At 37.7% G+C, this 22,502-nt stretch overlaps 1 protein-coding gene across 2 annotated transcripts in view; it reads left to right on the plus strand.

Moving 5' to 3' along the window:
• erbin (erbb2 interacting protein) overlaps positions 1-22,502 on the plus strand; it is a 103,834-nt gene that overhangs the window by 27,046 nt on the left and 54,286 nt on the right. For both annotated transcript variants that reach the window (XM_052116045.1, XM_052116046.1), the window contains exon 2: positions 19,470-19,677. In XM_052116045.1, coding sequence (XP_051972005.1) covers positions 19,489-19,677 — 189 coding nt within the window. In that variant the 5' untranslated portion in view covers positions 19,470-19,488. The remainder of the gene's footprint in view (positions 1-19,469; positions 19,678-22,502) is intronic.

Here is a 22,502-nt window from a genome sequence, read left to right on the forward strand (position 1 = left end):
TGGTGTTTGAGCCCCGCCTGTTTTGCGCAAAATTGTCCGCTGTAAAAAAAAAAAAAAAAAAAGATGCTCAAACACCATTTCCTCAGAATTTCTTCAAGACAGTGATCATATCTTTAGCGGCTCTGTGAATAAAGTTGCTGAGCATTACATTGCAATTCAGCAGCAGTCTCAGGTTATGAGACACTTTATGCCCAAACGGAGTACATCACAGCCGGTTTCCTCTTGCTTTGTTTTGAGCCAGCACCCAACTAAAAGTCTACGGTTCCCTCTGGGTCTGCTCCAAAAAAGGCTTGATTGGAGACACAAAACATTGTTGCCCATCTCCCCACAACTGTTTGGTGGGAAAGGAATATTGTTGTTCAAAATGTTGTTTTTGTCTTCCACTCAAATAAATGCAGTAAGTGCAAAAATGTATACAGAATTAGTTGCGAATGCACGAGATGCTCACACATTCTCAATAAAGAGCCTTTTTCCTTTTCCAAATGCACACATTATGCACAACCACTTCCCTATCATGAGTGACACATTATATCATATGGTAAACAAACTGAATTGCCCTCCATCACGTTCTGCAGGTGCTTGGCGAGCCCTAACGGGTATTTCAGAATGGGTGCAAAAACGATCGATTGATGCCTAGGGCGCATGCGCATCACTATATCCTGCCGCTGTATAGCTGCTTTAGCACCATGGATAGCTCCTGCATTCTACCAGTGAGGTGACACTCTGGGGCAACTTCTCACGTGGTGCCTAGAGCTATCGGCTGTATTTTTAGCCTTAAAGGCTTTTCAGTCAGAAATAGCAAACTGCTGTGTCCTGGTTTGCTCAGACAACATGACAGTTGTAGCATATATAAATCGCCAAGGCAGAATTCAGGAGACTTCATCCTCTAACTGTATTGAGGATCTGGGAAATATTTGGCAATCAGAAATTGATCTGTTTGCCTCAGTGGAGAATACCCCCTCCCCTCTGGCCCCGCTGGGAGTGGGTGCAATGGCACACAAATGGCCGGCGAAATGCAAATATGCATTTCCCCCGGTATGCCTGATTCACTCCTTCATTTGTAAAGTCCGAGAGGACAAGGACATTTTTATATTAGTTGCGCTGAAATGGCCCAAACAGCCATGGTTTCCGGAAATGAGAGAGATGCTGTACAGCTTGCCATGGGATATACCGCTGAGGAAGGATCTCCTCTCTCAGGCACAAGACACAATCTGGCATCCCCAGCCCTAGATGTGGAACCTGCTTGCGTGGCCCCTGAACGGGTCACGCTAGATGCGCCAAAACTGACGCGTTCAGTCATGAACACAATTTTACAGGCTAGAGCGTCATCCACGAGACACCTGTATGTGCTAAAATGGAATTTGTTCACTGATTGGTTTCTCACATGGCAAAGACCCAGTTAACTGCCCCACACATGAAATTCTCATATTTCTTCAAGAGAGATTAGATGCAGGACTCCACGTCAACATTCAAAGTGTATCTGACAACTATATATAGCATATCACGCACATGAAGCAGGCACCTCTATAGGCAACCATGATTTAACCATAAAGTTCCTTAAAGGAGCAAGACGATTAAACCCACCTAGGCTGGCTACAGTCCCCACTTGGGACTTAATTTTAGTCCTGAAAGCTCTCACGGAGCCCCCCTTCGTACCTCTGGACTCTGTTGTTTGAGCATGCTCTCCGTTAAGGCCGCACTGTTGCTGGCTCAGGCCTCTGTAAAACAGGTTGGTGACTTGCATTCACTATCAATCAACAATACATGTCTGGAGATTGGCCCCGGTCTTTCAAGAGCCACTGTCAAACCCAGAAAAGGCTATGTGCCCAAGGTCCTAACCACGCCCTTCAGAGCACAGGTGGTTCACCTTCAGGCTGCCTTCTCTCCTCCATTAATTTGGATGAGGAACAATAACTGCATTCATTATGCCCTGTGCAGGACAGTTCAGACTGTTTGATCAGCTCTTTGTATGCTATGGAGGATGCACAAAAGGATTTTCTGTCTCAAAGCAAAGACTTTCTCACTGGATTGTCAATGCAATTGCCTTGACTTATGAGTCGCAGGTTAACACTTGCCCATTTGGTGTTGAAGCACACTCAACTAGAGGCATGGCATCCTCATGGGCATGGACAAATGATGTGTCCTTCTAGGATATAGGTTTTGCAGCAAGATGGTCCTCTCAATACACATTCACATGGATTTCCAACCTAGACAAAACATCTCTTCACAAGTCCTCTCTATTTGGAGCACTTGCTATCAATTGGCTAAATATATATATGTACGTATGCTCCTCCCTTTTAGGACAAGCTCCCCAACTTTTACACCACTGCCAGTGCCTTTGTAATTTACCATAAGTCACAGGCACTTACATTATAAATAAACACCCTTCTCGACTGGGTTTGCCCAACCCTAGGGTTTCTCATTGTGGCATTCCTTTGTCGGTCGCCGTCCCAAGAGACTGGGGCATCATGCTTGTCTGGTAGTGCGGCGTGATGGGATTCTGTTCCCCATATGCGTTAATAAACACAATGTCTAGTGTACGGAGTAAGGGAACCAAGGTTACGTACGTTAACTAAGATGTTTTGCTGCATAACTAATATTTTTGCCCAAAATGTAATGAATGCAGCTAATGTAACCTTTACATGTGTATTTGTAAAACAAATACATGGAAAACCAAGTTTTCATCTCCATTGTTGAGGGTCACTTGAGCTCAAATCACATACTTAAAAGACAGTATTATGGAAATGAGGCGTGATGGCTGTTACTAATGAGCCCATTTCAATTGACATGGAGATTAATGAAGGATGATTTTATCTCATTCCCTGTAGTATTTTGCTCATTTTGCTCTCCTTCCATTCCAACTTCCTTTTTACGCTAGAGTTAGATGGTACTTGTTCAAATATAGGTAATCCTGTACTCTTTTAATGATGTTATTGCATAAAGCATCTTTCAGACAAATTTATCTGGAATGAAATAAATCGAACTCAAAAACAAATCTGCTTGTTAATCTTGAGTTACAGCAGTGGTTTGTTTACATGAAGATGATAGGCTGACCTGAATGTGTCTGTCGTAGTTACTGCGCTTGAGGAAGTGACATGTCTCTCTATCTCTATCCTTCTCTCTCTCTCTCTCTGAATATTTAAGAACTTTTAACTCCACATTTCCCTGCTACTTTAAGCATTACACTTAACACATGCTCCTATCAAACACTAAAAGTCAGTAAACATGCATCTAGATGTTATTTCATGTGTTTATGAACACAGTATTGGGCATTTTGTCTGCAGTATGCAAATGCTGACCTTGGTCTGGATTATTCATATCAAGCTAAGTTCGGCTACCATGAAGACAATGTGCCTATTATTTGATATGCTATTTTGCAGGTGTGGCATGACATCCTAAACCACATTGGTGTTTTCCATATTGTGTGGTCTGACATTATTTGATATGACTGACCATAGCTTTAAGGTCAACATGAAATCAAAATGGACCCTGTTTGCATTCGTAAAAATCTTTTGCGCACAATCATGACACAAATGTTCGATCAATTAATTCCATCCGTTGGACTTAATTAAGTCCAACCTACCATTCTTTTCCCCATGGAATGTCCTGTTTCACTTGAAAACATGGCAAATTATAGAAGTAAAATGGGTTGTGAATGGCGTTTCATGTTGACCTTATCACAGAATAGAATACAGTGGTAGTCAGACATTTCTCGTGAATACATTGTGAGCTGTTTTTCTATATGCATGAGTGGAAGAGCAGAGCCACCACAGACTCTTATGGCACTTTTCGACTGTACGTTACGGTTCGACTCGACTCCGCTCGCTTTTCTTTTCTGAGCTTGCTTTTCCACTGCAGTTTAGTGCAGCCTCAACGTGGGTGGGATTGTAGGCTGATTGTCATAGTTATTGCAGCAGAGCTCTTTTGCCATGGATTCTCTGATTTGGTGGATTTTCCCCCTTTGGATCATGGGTAGTGTAGTTCTTCACTAATGAAAACCATGTTATATAATAATACTGTTTAAATCAGTGAATTGTGACTCATGTTCATCTTGTCTTTTAAAACCACACATACGGTTTATTTGGCATTTACATTTTTGAGTAATTTTGCAGTCGAGTTCTCTAAACCACAAAAGATGAGTACTCGATTACTCATAAATTAAAACGCACCTTAAAAATAATATGTATGTGACTCTTATATTTATATGCTTTTTATTTGGGGGGGGGGGAATTATATAAAATCTGCAAAAATATTCATAAAAAAAATGGAAAACAAAAAAACCACAACAAAATGCGTATGCATCTTAAAGGGTTCCCGATCTCTCTTAAGAGGATAAAATGGCTCTTACTATCAAAGAGAAATTAGTTTACTCGTGCCGAATAAGCGAGACCCAAAGGAATTTGTTTTTCAATGTTTTCCAAAATTTTCAGCTAATCTTATATTTTATTAAATGCTCAGCAGGTGACGGCAGCTTTAATGTGGCTGCTTTTGGCTCAGTTAATCTGCCTGAGTATGTTCAGTGAGGTTAGAGCGTTGCACTTCTAAAAACAGCAACTCACTAATAATTGATAAGGCGGTGTGGAATAATGGTCAGATATCTGCTATCGAATGCAATCGTAGGACTGTTAATGAGCTCTTGCTGGTTTTCTCTGCAGTATTGGCAAGTTGTTTCAATACAGAAAAGAACTATTACATAAAGTAATGTATTTTGCCCTAGAATTGTTAGACTTGTCTGTGATATCATAGATATTGTTAAAATGACCAAACCGATGACATTGGTAGTAGTGATCGACCAATGTGACCACCGTCACAGCTTGTGAAACTAAACGACTAAACAGGAAAATGTATTGCCCGATATCCTATCAATAGCGGTTCATGTCCAATCAAGTCCAAATGTTTAAACACTACAGCTTTTGTGGCAGACCAAAGTCAATTGGACTTAAGCCTACAGTTTGTTTGAATGGCGTGAATTGTGGACCAAAGTATGCCTAAACAGTTCGCACAATTCGCAGTTGATATACAATTCGCAGTTTGATTTGGTCAGGCCTAATTTGCGGACGTGGATCAATTTTGATGATGCTTAATTTAATATAATATGGAATATAATGCATTGCTCATTCTTCTCCTCAGAAATTGACTTTTCAATTAGTTTAATTACGATGTTATAATATGTTCTCAGATTCCAGTTTTAAAATGCAGAGACAAATATAAGCCATTCGGAGGTTGATTTTTCCAAAACTCTGGCGCTATCAAAACATTCCTCTATTTGTGCACAGCAATATTCAGTACATTTACATATATTTTAAGTTGTAAGTTCGATTTTATTCAGACTAAAACAATAAACTCTGCTGGCCTAACATGCCAAATAAATAAATGTTTTTCATCCTTTCATTGTCAATCACCATTTCCCCAATGTATTTTTAATCGCTTTCCACTCTTAATCTACATAAATAGAAAAAAACAAAAAGTTGATCCAGTCAGAATTTGTTCCTTGATGCTTACAAGCAAAGTGTGAAAACTGTTTCACAAATCACATGCCCGAATCACGCTTTAAGTGATGTACGTAATTTGAAAGTGAAGAGTGCGAGATAGTCATCGCTATCGCCATTGAGAAAGAGATCCTTATGGATTTAAAAACACGAGATGTTCAGCATGACCATATGATTGTTTAATTTATTAAACAGGAAAAGAGGACTGATTTTCACTTCAAGTAAAATGATAAGTGCTTTTTGCATTGTTATAGCAACATCAGGAGTTTTCTAAGTGTAAATTAGGCTGTTTTTCAAGTTTTGAAAAGTAGTGCTGCATTCCATTCAACTCGGAAAGTCGTATTTTACAAATTCCTACAAGGAAAGTGCAATGGAATGCATTTTGAAGTCAGAATTACAACTTGTAGGCTTGTGCAGAAATCCTCAACTCCGATTTCGCTGAGATTCAGGGGCATGATGTCTCACAAACATGTCGACGCTCAGGGAGATATACAAAGTAAGTGATAAACATTCACTGTATTGAGTAATATTGATAAATTAGTTTGTTTCCACATTACATGATATTATAGCTTGTTTAACAAATGCCTGCCGAAATAGATGTATAAAACAAATCATCTCTTTTGATTATCGTAAACCTGAAGCACAATGCTAGTGCTACAGCATTGTTTATCAGGTGGGTTGCTAGAAGACATCTCTAATGCTAGTCAAACCCCTGCTAAGCTAACGGGATCATTGCATTTTTGTTTCCTTAAATGTCATCTTCCGAATATCAGGCAATGAAATGCATTTATGGTCGGAGATATCAAGTAGGAATATCCCACATCCAACGTGAATGGAACACCGCATAACCATGTACACTGACGAAATGAAATTTATTGCAAGCAACATTTAAATCGCAAATATTATTTGATTTTTCCAGGTATTATAGAAATTACGATTTTGGAATGTCTGTTCGGGAGACGTTCATTTCACAAACAGTCATGCTGCAGTTAAAATTAGACTTGCTTGAGCATTTATTTTCATTTCAAGTTCTGGCTTTTGTTTGTGGACATGTTTTTAAAATGTCAGTTGGTAATACTAGTTGACTGCCATGTAATGTAATGTTTAGAGGTGTCTTAAGAAACTGTGCTTTCTTAAATGCATGAATCACACTGAAGGCCTAGACTTAAAATGCATGGCCCGTGGCTGCTTTCTCCTATCATGTGAAGTTTCAGGAAGTAAAAAAAAACAGACACTGCATTGCAATAAATGCAATACATTTCCCAGCCATAATAAAGTGTTATTTACCTTCTGATATTTTTTACTTAAAAATGTTTTTGTGAATGAACAAGGTGTTGAGATTTTATTTTGACATGTAACTTTCACCTGGAGCCTTTATTTGTAGATGGATTTGTTTAATAACTTGTAGCTACTAATGTTTGGATTTGTGTGATGACATACACGATATTGCTTAATCGATCGTGAATATTTGATATATCGCCCAGCCTTAAGTGAGTCTTTCAGATGAATCTGTGTGGATGCGGTAACTTAAAATTAAAATTAAAATGTATGCACATGTTGCAGTAATGAGAATTTGGTATAAAATGTGCTTAAGTGAACAGAAAATAATGTCACAATGCAAAAATACTTCATGGTCCTAAATGTAGGCTTAATTTTCTTTATGCAAAATTTCACCAGATAATTAATATTATGAAAATTTTAAAATTGAATTATTTTTTGAACATATATTTATTTATATATATTTATGCTTATTTTTGAATTCATTTATTAATACAAATGATGCTGTTGTAATGATGCTGTTGCTACTTGTACAAATTATGTTAAAATCATTGTAATACAGCCTCTCTTGGTTTATTACCTTATTTTGAACTTGTCTCAACAACAGCAATAACATTTGAAATTAGGTAAACCAGTTTTACTGTCATTTTCTGAGTATACATTAGCAATTGAATGTCAGAAGTAACACATGCCCAGAAAATGACTCGTCATTCACACTTTTCCATATTGCTCTCAGCCAATAAGGGTTCATGTTTTGGTTTCAAACATTTGAGTAAGATGGTCAGAAGGACAAATGCGTTCCTCTCACAGTCTCCGTCCTCATCATTGTGCTGGACGAGACTGCCATGTAGGTCGTTGTGGCACAGGCACTCGTGCATTGGGGCAAGATCAGATTACCCACCCTTCAGAATGTATTCATTAGGACAATAGCAGTTTTGTTTGCCTGACTGCCGCAAGACCACTGCGCATTGAGCAGAACGGTGAGAACCAAAACCAAAGCAGAACTGGTCAAGCTAGTTCTGCCCCTTTTGTCACCGATACTAGTGTTTTTTTTCCCTTGTCTAATAACTCTAGTTCATTCCTCACCAAGTTTTTCCTTTATGAGGAATCCTCCTTGCCTTGTGCCTTTTGTGAAGGATCTTCCTTGATTGGTGCTCTTACCTGTTAGTCACAGCCTCAGGATTGTCAATAATCTGCTCGCTGACTGCTTGATGCAAATTACACATAAAACTGGAAATTACTTTCTTTTTTCTTTTTTTCCTTTTAATAAAATAAAAGATCTCCCCAATTTGGAATGACCAGTTCCCACCACTTAATAGGTCCTCATGGTGGCGTGGTCTCATTTGCCTCCGCTTCTGAGTCAGTCAACCCACTCATCACATGGCACGCTGTGCATGACACCGTGGAGACTCCCAGCATGTGGAGGCTCATGCTACTGTCCGCGATCCATGCACAACTTACCACGCGCCTCATTGAGAGCGAGAACCACTAATCACGACCACAAGGACATCATCCCATGTTTATACTACTTTTTGGAGGGAAGGCACAGGGTTTTTATCTGTCTGCCTGGAAATAAAGGTGTGTTGGTACAAGTGATTTTGAGGATGATATAATCACTAGACTTTCCAAGTTTGCAAGGTTAGTGGCATTACATCTTTGAAAGATATTCAGAGTTTTGTTTTAAGCACTTAGTAGTAAGTAGAGGTATACCGATATATCGGTTTTACTGATTAATCGGTGCCAACAGTTGCTTTATGGATCTTTCAGTAATCAGCTAAATGTATGCCGATAGTTGCCTATAGTTTTTTTTATTTTCTTTATTATTATTCCTTGGTGCCCTGCGATGGACTGGCGACCTGTCCAGGGTGTCCCCCGCCTTTCGCCCAATGTTAGCTGGGATAGGCTCCAGCCCCCCGCGACCCTGTACACAGGATAAGCGGTTGACGATGGATGGATGGATGGATGGATTATTCCTTGGTGTTTCTCTGCTCAGTGCTGGAGGATTCTACAGTTAGAACAGCTTGGTTTTGCAGTAGGCTATAACAGCGGCTTTTAGAAGTGAAAAAAGTCAGATGGTCTCTTACTGTCAAAGGGGCCGTTCACACTGGGTATGTTCTTGTTTGTCTTAAGTTAAAAATAGTTAGACAGCCATTTAGTTGGTGGTTTTTGTCCAGAATAAGCTGCAATATGGACCAAACCTTTTGGTTACTGACTACCAGACTACCTACCTGTAAGCTTGGCATCTCTAAAGTGGTCTCGGGTGCTGATTTATTAAGCAAGGGTGCATCCCTTCTATGTCAGCCTGACGTGGAGTTGCTCTTATCTGCGAGTGACAGTTTGAAACTCACCTAACCTTCCTGCTGCTCACACTCGACCTCTCACTTCTGAGCAGGACATACACACACCTCGCCCGGCCAACCTGACACCTGACCCCTGCTGTATACCTGAACATATGTTTGAGCCAGCCAAAGAACAGGCCTGATAAGAACAGAATGATTAGAGCTCTTATCCTGCATTCTAAATCTATCCTTTAAATGGAGAATACAAAGCTGCTTTTTAAAGAGCCCATATTATGCTAATTTACAGGTTCATAATTTTATTTTGGGGGTCTACTAGAATAGTACCTATTCTAGTAGAGCCCCAAAATAAAATGCTTTAATGTTCAAAAAACACTTTCTCATACTGTACATTTATTTTCCCCGCTCTTCATACTCTGGCCGAAACGCTCTGATTTACCTCCTGCCTCTTTAAAGACCCTTTTTCAAAAAAGCCCAGTCTGCTCTGATTGGTCAGCTGGCCCAGTCTGCTCTGATTGGTCAGCTGGCCCAGTCTTTTGTGACTGGTGAACTGTGTAAAGCATGTGTTGGAAATGTACACCCTTTACCATAAGATTTTCAGCTCCCAAGTCTTCCTGAGCAGCTGTAAACACTACTGTAACTATGGTAAGAGTGGTGTCGTTTTTTGCCATACCAATTTGAGCCAGAGTCTGATAATGTATGAAAGAATAATGAACAAGCTGATTGACCGAACCACTTTCACAAGCACGACTTGAGCAGGACGTTTCACAGTGGTAAATTTTAATCTAGTAGCTTTCTTACAAGTAACACTGTTGATTATTGTGAATTACTTCAATCAAAAGACACATAGTGCATCTAAATGAGTAATCTTTTGCTGAATGCGTGTAGCCGAACTTTGTTCACCTGATCTATGAACGGAGAACTGAAGCTTACTCCCGGTTAGTGAGCAAGTTATCCATTTACTTACGTGGATAGCGGTCGTAACATTACTGCTTGTAATTATATAATCTCAAGACTCTTGAGATCGACTAATTTGTTACACATTTTTAGGTAAAAGCCAAAGTATTACTTAAATCCATATTATCCATAAGGAGACACAACCAGCAAATTAACATTCAGATGTGTGTGTTTGAAGCATGAGAAAACCACTCATTGATAAATAAACAATGCCATATAAGGGGCAAATTCTAAACGTCATTTCCCACGTGAATGGGACGCCACTCGAAAATATATTTTATGTTTTTGCAGACAGAGTTGGCCATGTAAAGTTTAGTGAAAATAAAATTTACATTCGCACATACAATACAGTACTACCGTATTTATGGTACTACGGTTTAAAAAATTCTGTGGCACCGCCAGTATTATGAGGCTTTGGTATCGCGATACTACCATAACACCGGTATACGTGCAATTTTTATAAAGGATTTTTAAAGTTTATTATTGAAAATCTGGTCAACATTAATTGTGGTCAATTTTACATTGGCACTGCTACTTTTGGAACTCATTTATATATTTTTTTAATTTACGTTATATTATATTATAATATATTATATTTTATTATGCAATAGTAAAATATTTCTGGCCTAATTTCTTTACTCTCACATGTTATTTTAATGCTCTTTGATTAAACCCCCAAGCCCTTATTCCTCATGAAACAAAACCTTGAGATTTCTGTTCATCATTTTATCACTCCAAAGAAATAAAGCATGCGTCACTGCGTGTCATTAAAGTTGTGTGTATGAACCGTGAAGTAAAGCCGTAGTGTTCTGCACCCTCCAAGTTTATATTTGTCTGTTTATATTCGACGCTCACATCAGAGCGTTCATGCGCTTCACGTGCTCGTCCGGACAGGAGCTGCTCTGGTTGACATCGGTGGTGCGGCTCAGTGTCACTCCGAGTTCAACTGAATGAGAAAAAACATCCATTGATGGCATTTACTGTGTACAGTATATCCACTTAAAATTCTCTTGTTTGGGCATTAAAATGTTATTGGAATTTGAAGTGCACAATAATCGCAATTATCTAGCGATTAGATCAGATAACCATGATCAGAGGATTATTTAATAATTGTGACAGGCCTAAATGTGACCTTCATATAGCAAAAAGGAAAAAGTTGAAATCTCTTCATTTTTATGATAATCAACCCCTCCTTGGACATGAAAGTGCTGAAGGTGATGAAACGCTCATATATTTATTGCGTTATCATTTAAAACGTAACACATATTTTCTGAAATATTTTGCTAGAAAAGTGTGCTTGTGCTGTCTGTAAAATAAAAGTCTTGTGCTTTGATGTTTTTGGTTGTCTAGTGGATTGACATTTAGTCATTTTTCAGTGTGGCTTTAGTGTCCAAATACTTTTTGGGGGTCACTGTATTTCATAGACCTTCAGTTCATAACCATTCTCTTTGTTTTTTGAAGACTATTTTTCAGTTGATTTTCCGTTGTAATTGTATTTTACTTTAGATGTATAAATCAGTCTAGTTATTAATGATCTAGGACTTTGCATTAGTTCCCAGATTACTTCCTTGTTTTGAGTCAAATGATTTCTCTGTGCTCTTTCTGTCTTACAATATTGAAGTAGAACTTGCCTTACATTACTGTGCCAACTGATATAGATTTCCACAGAGCTGTAACTAAACTTAAGATAGACAGCTTGCACTACATCCTGCTATTTTCAGTTCTTCCCTCCATACTGTGTATTTTCAGGGTTGTGCTTTATGCTTTCTGTGTTCCATCTCTTGCTCACATTCTCTCCGGTATTTCCTAATTCTTGGATGCATCGCTCCATCTGTACATTTCAGCTGGATGTGTACACCTCCATCAGTTCTTCAAGCAACGGCTGCCTGTCTGCGTTTTAATGCATGACTGATCTGAAAACGCTTCCTTCTCACCATCAGGAACTGAGAACTATATACGTCAGCAGCCACAAAAAGGCATTTGCAGGGGCTTTCTTGGTGAAGTGTCTGTTACTTGGCGACGTGTGCACAATTTCACATAGAGAAGGCAACAGCGCTCTGCATCAGAAAAACGGCAGACGAGCTCTTCCTGTTGTTTGAGTCTCTGATAACCACAGGCTGGGGGAGGGGTGCGGTGCGGAGCCTTATCATATTTAAAATGTGATCATTGTCTAATTGGTCTTCAGCGCTGGTCCACAGAGCTGCTGGAATTGGGTCAGTGAGTTTCCACAAGGCAGCCTCCGAAAGCTTCAAAATCAAACCCAATCATTTGCCTTGATCTTCCTCACATCAGAGCTTCCTCTTAACCGAGGTCACTGTTAATCCTAAAATTGTTTTTGAGCATCCAGAGACCTCAATTCTTGAACTAATTAAAATTCACCAAGAACATCTTAAGACCTTAACAAGTCCTCTTATTACTTTCTGCAATTCACTGATTCTTGAGATAAGGGACAAAACGTATAACATAATAATAAAATTACTGAAAAAGTGAAAGGAATCTAAAGGAAATGCATGTACTCAGGGCAGCCTTTGCATATGTTTTTTTTTTTTTTTATGCATGCTGTCCTCAGCAAGAGGTCACAATGTTAAACTGCTAAACCTACTGTTTAAAAAATGCAACTAATTCATGAATATAAATATCAAATGAAATATAGGGATCTGTAAGATATCAAACAATGCATAAATTAAACTTTTAAATGATATTTTCTGTTTAAAAAAAAAAAACTGCTTATCAAAAGCTCTCTCCCCACTTGTGTCCACTCCGTCAGATTTTACTGTGGATGCAACAGTAGGATACGTCATATGGTAAGTTTTATATATTTTTTTTAAATGAACTGACTTGTGACATCATGATCGGTTATAAGTTATGTTAGAACCAATGGCATTTAGCATCAATTGCATCAAATCTGGTGTGACGTGTCTTGAGCACCATATTTGTACATTCACAAAGAAGGATGACTTTTGAACGCTTCATTGGAGGGGGAATATTTGCACATAAGGGCTTAAATTGCATTCTGGTCTTCACGCAAGGATATGATATGGCTTTCGAAGACTAATTTTTTGGGGCTTGAAAGTCCCAGTCCGATTATGGGGAAAAAAAAGAGCACTCTGAAAAGCACTCTCTTTGGTCCACAGAAGAAAGACAAATTTGGGTGAACTATTCATTTACAGTTCTGGATCCTGACAGTCCTGTTCTCTGTTTCCTCTAAGCTTCTCATGTCAGCTTATTTGGCTCCGATCCTTTATTAACCTGGGAGCTAGCAGTAAATGATCCATGAAACCCATCCCCTGCACAGTGGCATAGCCTTAACAGTGCCAGTATGCGTGTGAACGAGTCCCGCTGAATTTCCTGCTACCACTTCCTCCTCTCTGCAGTTACTTGGAAGATTAAATTTTACCCCACAGGTGTTTTCGTTGGAACACTACCGAGATGTTTTTGAGGCCATATGTGATGCCAGTAACCTTGAGACCGTCGAGAACTTCTTCAACTGCTTCATTATCCACCATGTGAGAATTGTAAGTCTGATTGCTTAGAAAAGTAAAAACACACCTCTCTTCAACAAGCCGTGCAGTTTATTGTAAGTGTTTATTGTTAACCATTTAAGAAGCATCATTCTCCATTGATGGCCATTCACGAGTAGCCATGAAATCCACAATGTTTTGCACTAATCATTGTCTGATTTCTCTAATAAAACAGCTTTTTCTTATAGTCACTCCAAAAGGATTATTTAATGTAAAATATGTTGAATATTAGCAGACTGACAGCCAATTCATAAAGTGATAAGCTGTTTCCCCACATAAGCAGTTTATTTAGAATCTCTTTCATTGACATTCACTCAAAAAGAAGGGTATTCTTGCTGGTGTGCTGCCATGTTATGCTTTTTTGCTAACATTGAATGAAGGGGGATGGACTCTGTTATAGACTTCCTTGATCTAAACACACATTAATGCCATTTTGGATACTGAAAAATTTTACTGCTCTCCTTCACTGCTCAAAGTGCAGTTATGCATCTGTCCCGAGAGAAGGTGAGTCACAGCGTTCTTCCCTGTAGCTCGTACATATGTAGACTTTGTAACAGCAGCTACGCTGATACCAACAGGATCAGGCTGTCATTGTCCATCAGTGTGTTAAAGGGAAACAATCGTTCCCCACCCTGAACCTACTTGCATTGAGGGCAAACACGCCCATTTCCTTCCATGCGTGTGTGTGTTGGCTCTTGTGTATGTCGCCATCACCAGCCGTGTGTGTTTATTATGACTGATAAGAGGAGGCCTCCAGAGAGCAGCCTGTTCTTACTGACTATCACGGTCAGTCCAAACTTTCCGCAGCATAGAAACTCAATGGGTGTGAAAGTTAAACTGTGGTTACATTATTAGAACCACAAATCACTCTGACTGACCATCATTTTCTTGAGAATATACTTAATTAGCTGTGCAAAATTATTAGACTGTGGTTTATCTGAAAGACTAATTGATTCGTTTGCCTTAAGAAAGGCCCATATAATAAGAATCCACCTGACCGCTTATAGACATATTTCTTACGGGGTGTTTACACCGGATGCGTTCTTGTTCAAAACCAGGTGGATGTAGAGTAACGGAATGGAACAGAACACAGCTTGAGCTTAATTATTTTTAAAGCTTAGTTTTTAAAAGTTGGACTGTTTTTAACTTGACATGCTGTCTTAAAATTGCAACGATCAAGACCTGAGAAGCCTAAAAACTAACAAAAAACTAAAACAGATACCTGTTTGCATATGCAAACTAACAGAATATACTAAATAAAGAAACTTGACTAAAGCAAAGACCTATACTGCCCTGCATGATGTAGTAACTTAGGGCTGCACGTTGATGACAAATAATTGTCAATAGGGCTGGGCATTGATACAGATTTCACAATTCAATTCCGATTCACAAGCTCTCAATTCGATTTGGATAATTTTTTCATATGGGTATATTTCAGTTATAATGTCCATTTTGCTAGCATATGAATGTAATTCTCACCCAGCTAATTGTGTTATTTATACAGGGGACCTTCTAACTAGTAAACATTTTACTAATGAGATTTTTATAAATTTTCATAATTTTACTCACATTTTAGCTTTTTAAAAATGAACAAATCCATATATTCCATCAATAAATATGACATTATATTGCATATATTTTGTTGCATGTTTATTGTTTACATGCATAATTTGCACCATTTACACATGCTTTAAACCGGTACTGTCTCTTTAAGAAAACCAGCAGTGTCAGAGCCGTAGCCTAGCGGGCTGTGCTCATAACACGGGGTGCAACTTGGGTGATCCAAGTTCGAGTCCCGACTCTTGAGGTCCTTTCCCGATCACATTCCCACTCTTCTCCCTCTCATTTCCTGTCACCTCTCTACTTTCCCTATCCCATTAAAAAGCCCCAAAAAAGAAAACCAGCAGTTCTGTATATGAGCGCATATTAACAAGAAAGGACTCTTAATGGCTTTACGTCATCCTTGCTATGCGTGATTAGAACTAAATGTTCATTATTTGTTGTTTTCAACAACTGACTATAAAGATATTTAAAGAGACATTATTCAATGTCAAATGGATTGCGTGGACACACATTACACAGAACGAGTCAAACGTCTTCACCACTATACTACGCAATCACTGGTGAGTGAAATGTGAACATTTACCAACCAGTGGCTAATCATAGACATTTTTAGTCACCTTTTGGCTGCAAATTCGAGTGATCTCCTCTCATTGTAGTAGAGGGTTGCGCATAGAGTAAAAGATCTATCTTGGGATTTAAGAAACGATTTCAAGATTGTTCAAATGAAGATTCCAATGCATTGGAATATCTATAATTTTACCCATTCCTAATCGTCAGTTGTTAACCTTGATATTATAATTACGATTATTACAGTTGGAGTAATTGTGACGATTGACTAATTTAAACACCTCTGATTTGCAATTGTGTTCATGCACAAAACAGACAAAAAAAATCGTCGCAATTGGAGAATATTTGTGTAATGCTCTAATTGACACTTAACGTTAGTTAATTGCCATAGCTATGATTGTAATCTCGATTATATTTTCAGTTAATTGTGCAGCCCTTATAACTACACATCTTCTTGGTTTGATTGACAGCTAGTCTCTTAGACCATGATCTGTCCTGTGGCAGGCAGTTTTGGCTCAACTATGCTAAGATGTAAAGAAAACAGTGCAAGACTATTTTATAATCCACCTTTAAACATTTTTTCACAAAGCCATTTTTCTCAGTTTCAATGTTGGTGTAGTTACTGCATTTTAGCTTTGTATGGCAGTATGGGTCAAGTATATTAATGGAAACATTGCTCGCAACAGGCACCATAGATAATCACAATAGAAAAACAAGACCAGCACATTTGCAGATATTTGTGACTGGACTTTGAATGGTGTGAAATATTTTAATGTTAAAACATCACATAACTATTGTGTTTGCGTGATCAATCATTGCTGTCACCTTTTGAGTACTCATGCCCATTCCTATTATGTATGCGTGACTTGGTATTTGCCTTTGAAGAAATTGCTGTTTGGATGTGAATGGTTCTTTGACTCCCTCAGGCCAAACATATTCACACACACAATGAAAAAGGGTTGGACTTTCTGTCTGCTGATGAAGAGGAGGAGAGTATAGATCACATTCTCCAGAATCTTTCCACGTGAATCTCATTGATGGAGCTGCTTTCTAGAAACTGTGATGTAATCCAGCACTTTTTCATGGACCACCATCATCCTCACATGACCAGCACACGTAACACTTGGTTAGGCAGCGGAGAACTTTCGCACATTTTCCCACACTTCTCGCTTTGACTCGCTACAACAAAGCCAGATAGACGGCCAGTCACAATACTGCAGGAGTTCAAGTAATCAGGACATAGAGTGTGGTAACACAATGGTGTGCTTGGAAACACTACAAGAGGAATTAGGCTTGGGGCCTGTGGTTTTTACTTTTCTTTATTTACTTTCCTTAAAGGAATATGAATATATCACTGATCTCTGCATTTATTTTCCAGGAGTACTGATGTTACATTTGGTGTGTTGCATGCCGGACCTTGTATAATGCAATACTGTGACCAGTATGTTAAATGTAATAGCTCAACAAAACTAATTAATTTAATTAATTTACTTGTACTCATACTCGTCAAAATACTCTTGATACCAACATTGAATATCATTCAGCAAACATATGATGTACAATGCGTAAATGTTACATGGCAAAGAAACGGCAGCAGCAGAACACACCATTTTGGTGGCTTCAGGGCATTTGTTAAGGGCACAAATGAATGAAATGGTCCTAAATGAAAAAGGCCTTTAATTAGTGGTAGCGATATGACCAATTTCTTATATCATGATATGAATAATTTTATATCACGATAAATCTTCATTTGTATCTTGGTAAAGTATTTATTTCTGGAAAATGAATAAAAATAGATTAATAATAATAATACCTTTATTTATAATGCACTTTTCTTGCACTCAAAGCACTACAAGATTGAATAAACACATAACATACAACAGCAACCACCATAACAACAAATTTAAAAAGACTAACACAAAATTAATAACATACAGCAGCAACCACACATAAAACTAATATAAATAAATATTAAAAGACTACCTTAAATAAATTAGTCTTAAGTAACTTCTTAAAACAATCCAAGGTTGGGGCGTTTCTGATAGTAATTGGAATGGCCCATATTGGAATGTCTATTTTTGGATAATCCCGTCAGTGAATTAAAATGTTTAAATGAAAACTACTTTTTTATAATTTTCTCTTTATTTGGAAATTAACAATCATAGTCAAAGTAAAAAAACAACCTCTCCTTGGTTTTAAATCAACCTTACCATAATGCTAAATTTTACATTATGCCACCTTTCTGTCTGATGTGATGTTGACCATTTTTTATTATTATTATAAACTTTCTACAAGGAACTCAACATCATCTCAAAGCAATGCAATAAAGAAAATATAAATTTTAAAAAAATACCCAATGAATATAAACACACAATGATTTGTCATCTCGATTTCCTAATATATTACATCATTCAAGCAATTTTTAGTAAAGGTGATAATGTTTACTATAAAAACCCTACATTTATATTTTGGCACATAACAGTGTTGTAGTGTTTTTTCTCGTCAGTGGTGGTAAGACTGTTTTGCTGTCTAGCTGTTTGATTTCCTCCATAGCACTTTAAGGAAAAGAAGAAAAAAAATCTCTGTAGGATTTAAATGGGTCACGTAATTTTTGTGGTTGTCACTGCTCTGCTGTCTCCTGTCCCAAATGTCGGGAAGTCTGCACATTTCGCAAGATGAATTTACTTAATTTCATTGACATTTTCATTGTATATTTACATATCGACATATACTCGATATAGCAAAATCTCTATAAATTTACATTATAGACATATATATATATATTAGTCATATTGCCCAACCTTACATTTATTCATTTGGCAGATGCTTTTATCCAAAGCCACTTACAAAAGAGGAAAACATAAGTGAATCATCTTAAGGAGACAGTGGTACGAAAAGTGCCATACTTAATAAGTGCCATAAACGTGGAACATACTTAAAGATGCTCAACTTAAATATACAAACATTTTGTCTTATTTCTCACCAAAACCTTTTGTATGCCTTCAGAAGACTTGAACAATGACACATGGCAGCTTTTATTATACTTTCATGTCCATTTTGAAGCTTAAACGTGTATCACTCTCCACTGCCATTTTATTGAGAATACGTACTAGGATACTCATTAAAATATAGGTCCATTTTAAAATATTCTGTCAATAGTAAATTACAAAATGTTTCATATTTTTTAAGTGAACTAGTGTATTACTTTAATATCATACCTCTGAATAGCATGGGTAAATGACCTGGTCACAATGGTCATCCAAATGCAGACTGAAGTGCTCTTCATTATGATTCACACAAAACACAAGAGAATAGTTATTTGTATGGCAAAGAGTTGTTGCCATTGGTTTTAGAAAACTGTAGAGCAGTAACATCATGGAAACTGCTCTGATTGCGTATCATGAGCAAATCTTCAGCTGCCCTTTTCATACGATACCGAGGGCTTTTCTCTAATGCATATGCATGTTATTTCCCAACAACACGAAAGGACATGGATAATCATTCTGTTTTCAATGACCATGAATATGGATGGGTTTTAATGAATGTTAATGTGATCCGCTGCCTGTTATTGTATAAGACGAATAATTGTTAGCTGTATAAGCAGTATTTTGGCCTAAACAGCAAGAACGATACCTACTCGGATTGAATGGCGAATCACAAAAAGACAATGTGCAGTGTATGTCACTAAGCTGTAAACCAAGCTGTTTTGACAGCCCTATCCCGTATCCCAGTGTTTCTTTCCTTAAATAATTAACAGTCTTGAGATGGTGATCATGTTGTCTTTCTTTCTCCTGTAGTGCCTGTGCTGTTGTGAGGATGAGCAGCAAGCGGAGTTTGTTTGTGCGGCTGGTGCCGTGTCGCTGCTTGCGGGGCGAGGAGGAGACCGTCACCTCGCTGGACTACTCGCACTGCAGTCTGGAGCAGGTCCCCAAAGAGATCTTCAGCTTCGAGAAGACACTGGAGGAGCTCTACCTCGATGCAAACCAGATTGAAGAGCTGCCCAAAGTATGCATCACTAACACACTTGCACTGCCTCGAGTTTCACATCTTAAAAATTAGCTGTTAAATTGACATTCAGGGGATGAAACCTTGTCCTGTTTTATTGTAGTTTTCCTCAATCTGTTATTTGTAGACTGAGCAAGTCTTTTTACAAGCAAAATATTTGCTCTCTCTGTAGGGCTGGGTGATATAGCAAAAAAAAAGCCTTGTGATATTTTTTTGCCTTTTGATGATATTCGGATGAAATCTAGTTCTCGGATAATCAAGGCATGTTTTCCACATTGTTTTAATCTTGCATCTTAAACGCTGGTGCATGATGTGCTGCCGCCGACAATTTTTCACACTCAAATTTAAATAAAAGCTTACCAGTCACACATAGGGGAAGTTGTTTTCATTAGAAATGTCAACAACCTTCCAAGATAGTGATTATTAAATGAAAGCTTAATCTCTCATCTCAACACTCATGTTATGTTTTGTCATAAACTGACAAAATTATGTTACATTTATTTCATTGCAAATGTGAACTTTCTTGCTTATAAGAAACATGTGCAGATGTGTTCTTAATAAGCCCTCAATGCTTTTTTTTTTTTTATTGTAAATGCTTCACATTTTACTAAATAAACCCCTCAATTTGAATAGGTTTTTAGATTTATACCTAAAACATCAAAACCACTTAATTAAATATTTAATTTCTGAATCTGGCCAGCTTTAATCAGATATGGACAGTCCTTATTTTTTCCTCTGCCTGTTAATTTTCTCCCTGCAAGGAAAATAGATCAGTGGGCTTATTAGGAACAATAGGGGTCAATGAAAAATAAACCTCAATAATTATAGTAGAGTCAAGGTAAACGTATAGAGGAAGTGACCCAATTAAAAGGATAGTTCACCCAAAAAAGCTGCCTCTTAAGTGACAAACGCATGTGTAATTTCATGTGAGAACTAATGCGTGAAATACGAAAAATTCTGAAGTGCAGTGTTGTTTACAAAAGGGGAGGAATGTTATACAGAAGCTGAATTAGTTTTGCTTTAGATTTGTATCTGTTTCTTTTTCAAGATGGTGCTTGCGTGTGGACTCAACCTACTGAAAAATGTTGCACCTTGTCTACACCGGGCGAGTCCGTTGACATGACGCACCGGCTTGAGGCTGTCTATACTGGATGTGTCGACACGAAAGTTCGAAAGCATTTATTTGTGTTGAGGGTAGTAGTAGGTCCAGCGTGTGCAGTGCAAAATGGAACGGGACACCCGTTTACTTTCTGCGTGACACAACGGCCGTTTCCAGTGTAGACAACATAATTGATTAAAATGGGTTCTATTGCTTTTTGATGCAGTGTGATGCCCATGTCCAGTGTAGACAGGGTGTGAGATTACATCCGTGGTCATCATCACAATAGGAAACTTTTCACTGATTTCCTATGAATGATCCTGAGTGAATCTGTGGCTGCTCGCTGACTCAATACACCCATTGAGACACTCAAAATGTTGAGAGTGTGCAGTGAACATTTTTCCCCAGCCAATTTCAGAACAGCTGAGAAGATTCAATGTTATCAACATGCTTGCGTCACATGAGAGGCAGCTTGAACTGCACCCTTGTGAATGTGCATTTTACAGCTGGCAGGAAGCGAAGATTTATAGTAAAAACAAGTTTTAAATATTGACATATTTCTTACACATACCTAACGTTTAGCTTCAGAAGACATTAATCCACTGGAGTTAAATGGATTACTTTCATGCTGCATTTATGTGCTTTTTGGAGCTTCGAGATTTTTGCACCCATCCACTTGCATTGTAAGGGCCTACAGAGATTAAATATTTTTCTACAAAGCTTAGTTTTTGTTCTACAGAAAAAAGAATATCACACAGTTACACATCTGGGATGGCGTGAAGGTGAGTGAATGGTTGAATGGTTGAACTATCCTTAACTATGCTATAAAACTATTCTTGGTGTATTGTCAAAAATTTTAAGTGAATGCGATTTGCTTGAGAACAGGGCAGTTTTCCGTACCCACATCGCAATATATACACCCCACACTTTGAGAACCACTTTATTGATGAATTTATTAAATTGAAGTCAACTGATGACATTGTTTTAAATGTTTAGAAAAAAAAAATGCACTCAAAGGGGGGAAAAATGCCCCTGAAAATCATTTAAAGGGCCAAATATTGCACCTTGATAAAAAAAAAGTTCATTTCTGACACTGCTTACAAACCAAAACTAAATGAACTAAAATCATCTTGATTTTTGTAAAAATTGTAATTCTCTCTACATTTGATGTAAACTCTTTTAACAGAGGTGCATGTAGTTAGTATAAATTGTACTGTGTCACAGTGTTTGTGTGGTTGTCTTGAAACTCATCATTCATAGGCTTCAACAAACATGACCTTGTGTTGCAGACACAATTCTGTTATATAATATGTTATTCTCTGTAGACCGCTTTGGATTAGATAATCTATTGAGAGCTGATCACATTTAAAATGTTATTTTGCTTTGACGTTTCATTCGAAAGAAGTAGAATTCACCACTAATACTTTAAATAAATCTTTCCCTTTGAAAAATGTTTCACATGACAAACAACAAACAGAAAAATAGAACTTTTACACAAGACATAAGAAAACAAACAAACAAGACAACAGTTTTCTTTCATTGGATTTGCTATTAGAAAGCTAGATTTTCATCTAGTTGGAAAAAAATGAATAGGGACCATATTTTAATTAAATTATTTTTGCAACATTTTTAAGTTGCTGCTATTTTTCCATTGATATGTATTCTATTAGTATTAGTTTACCAGTTAAGTGAAATAGTTTTCTTTTCAATTGAATGTTACATTTAT

This window comes from Xyrauchen texanus, chromosome 43 (assembly GCF_025860055.1).
Source record: "Xyrauchen texanus isolate HMW12.3.18 chromosome 43, RBS_HiC_50CHRs, whole genome shotgun sequence".
NCBI lineage: Eukaryota > Metazoa > Chordata > Actinopteri > Cypriniformes > Catostomidae > Xyrauchen > Xyrauchen texanus.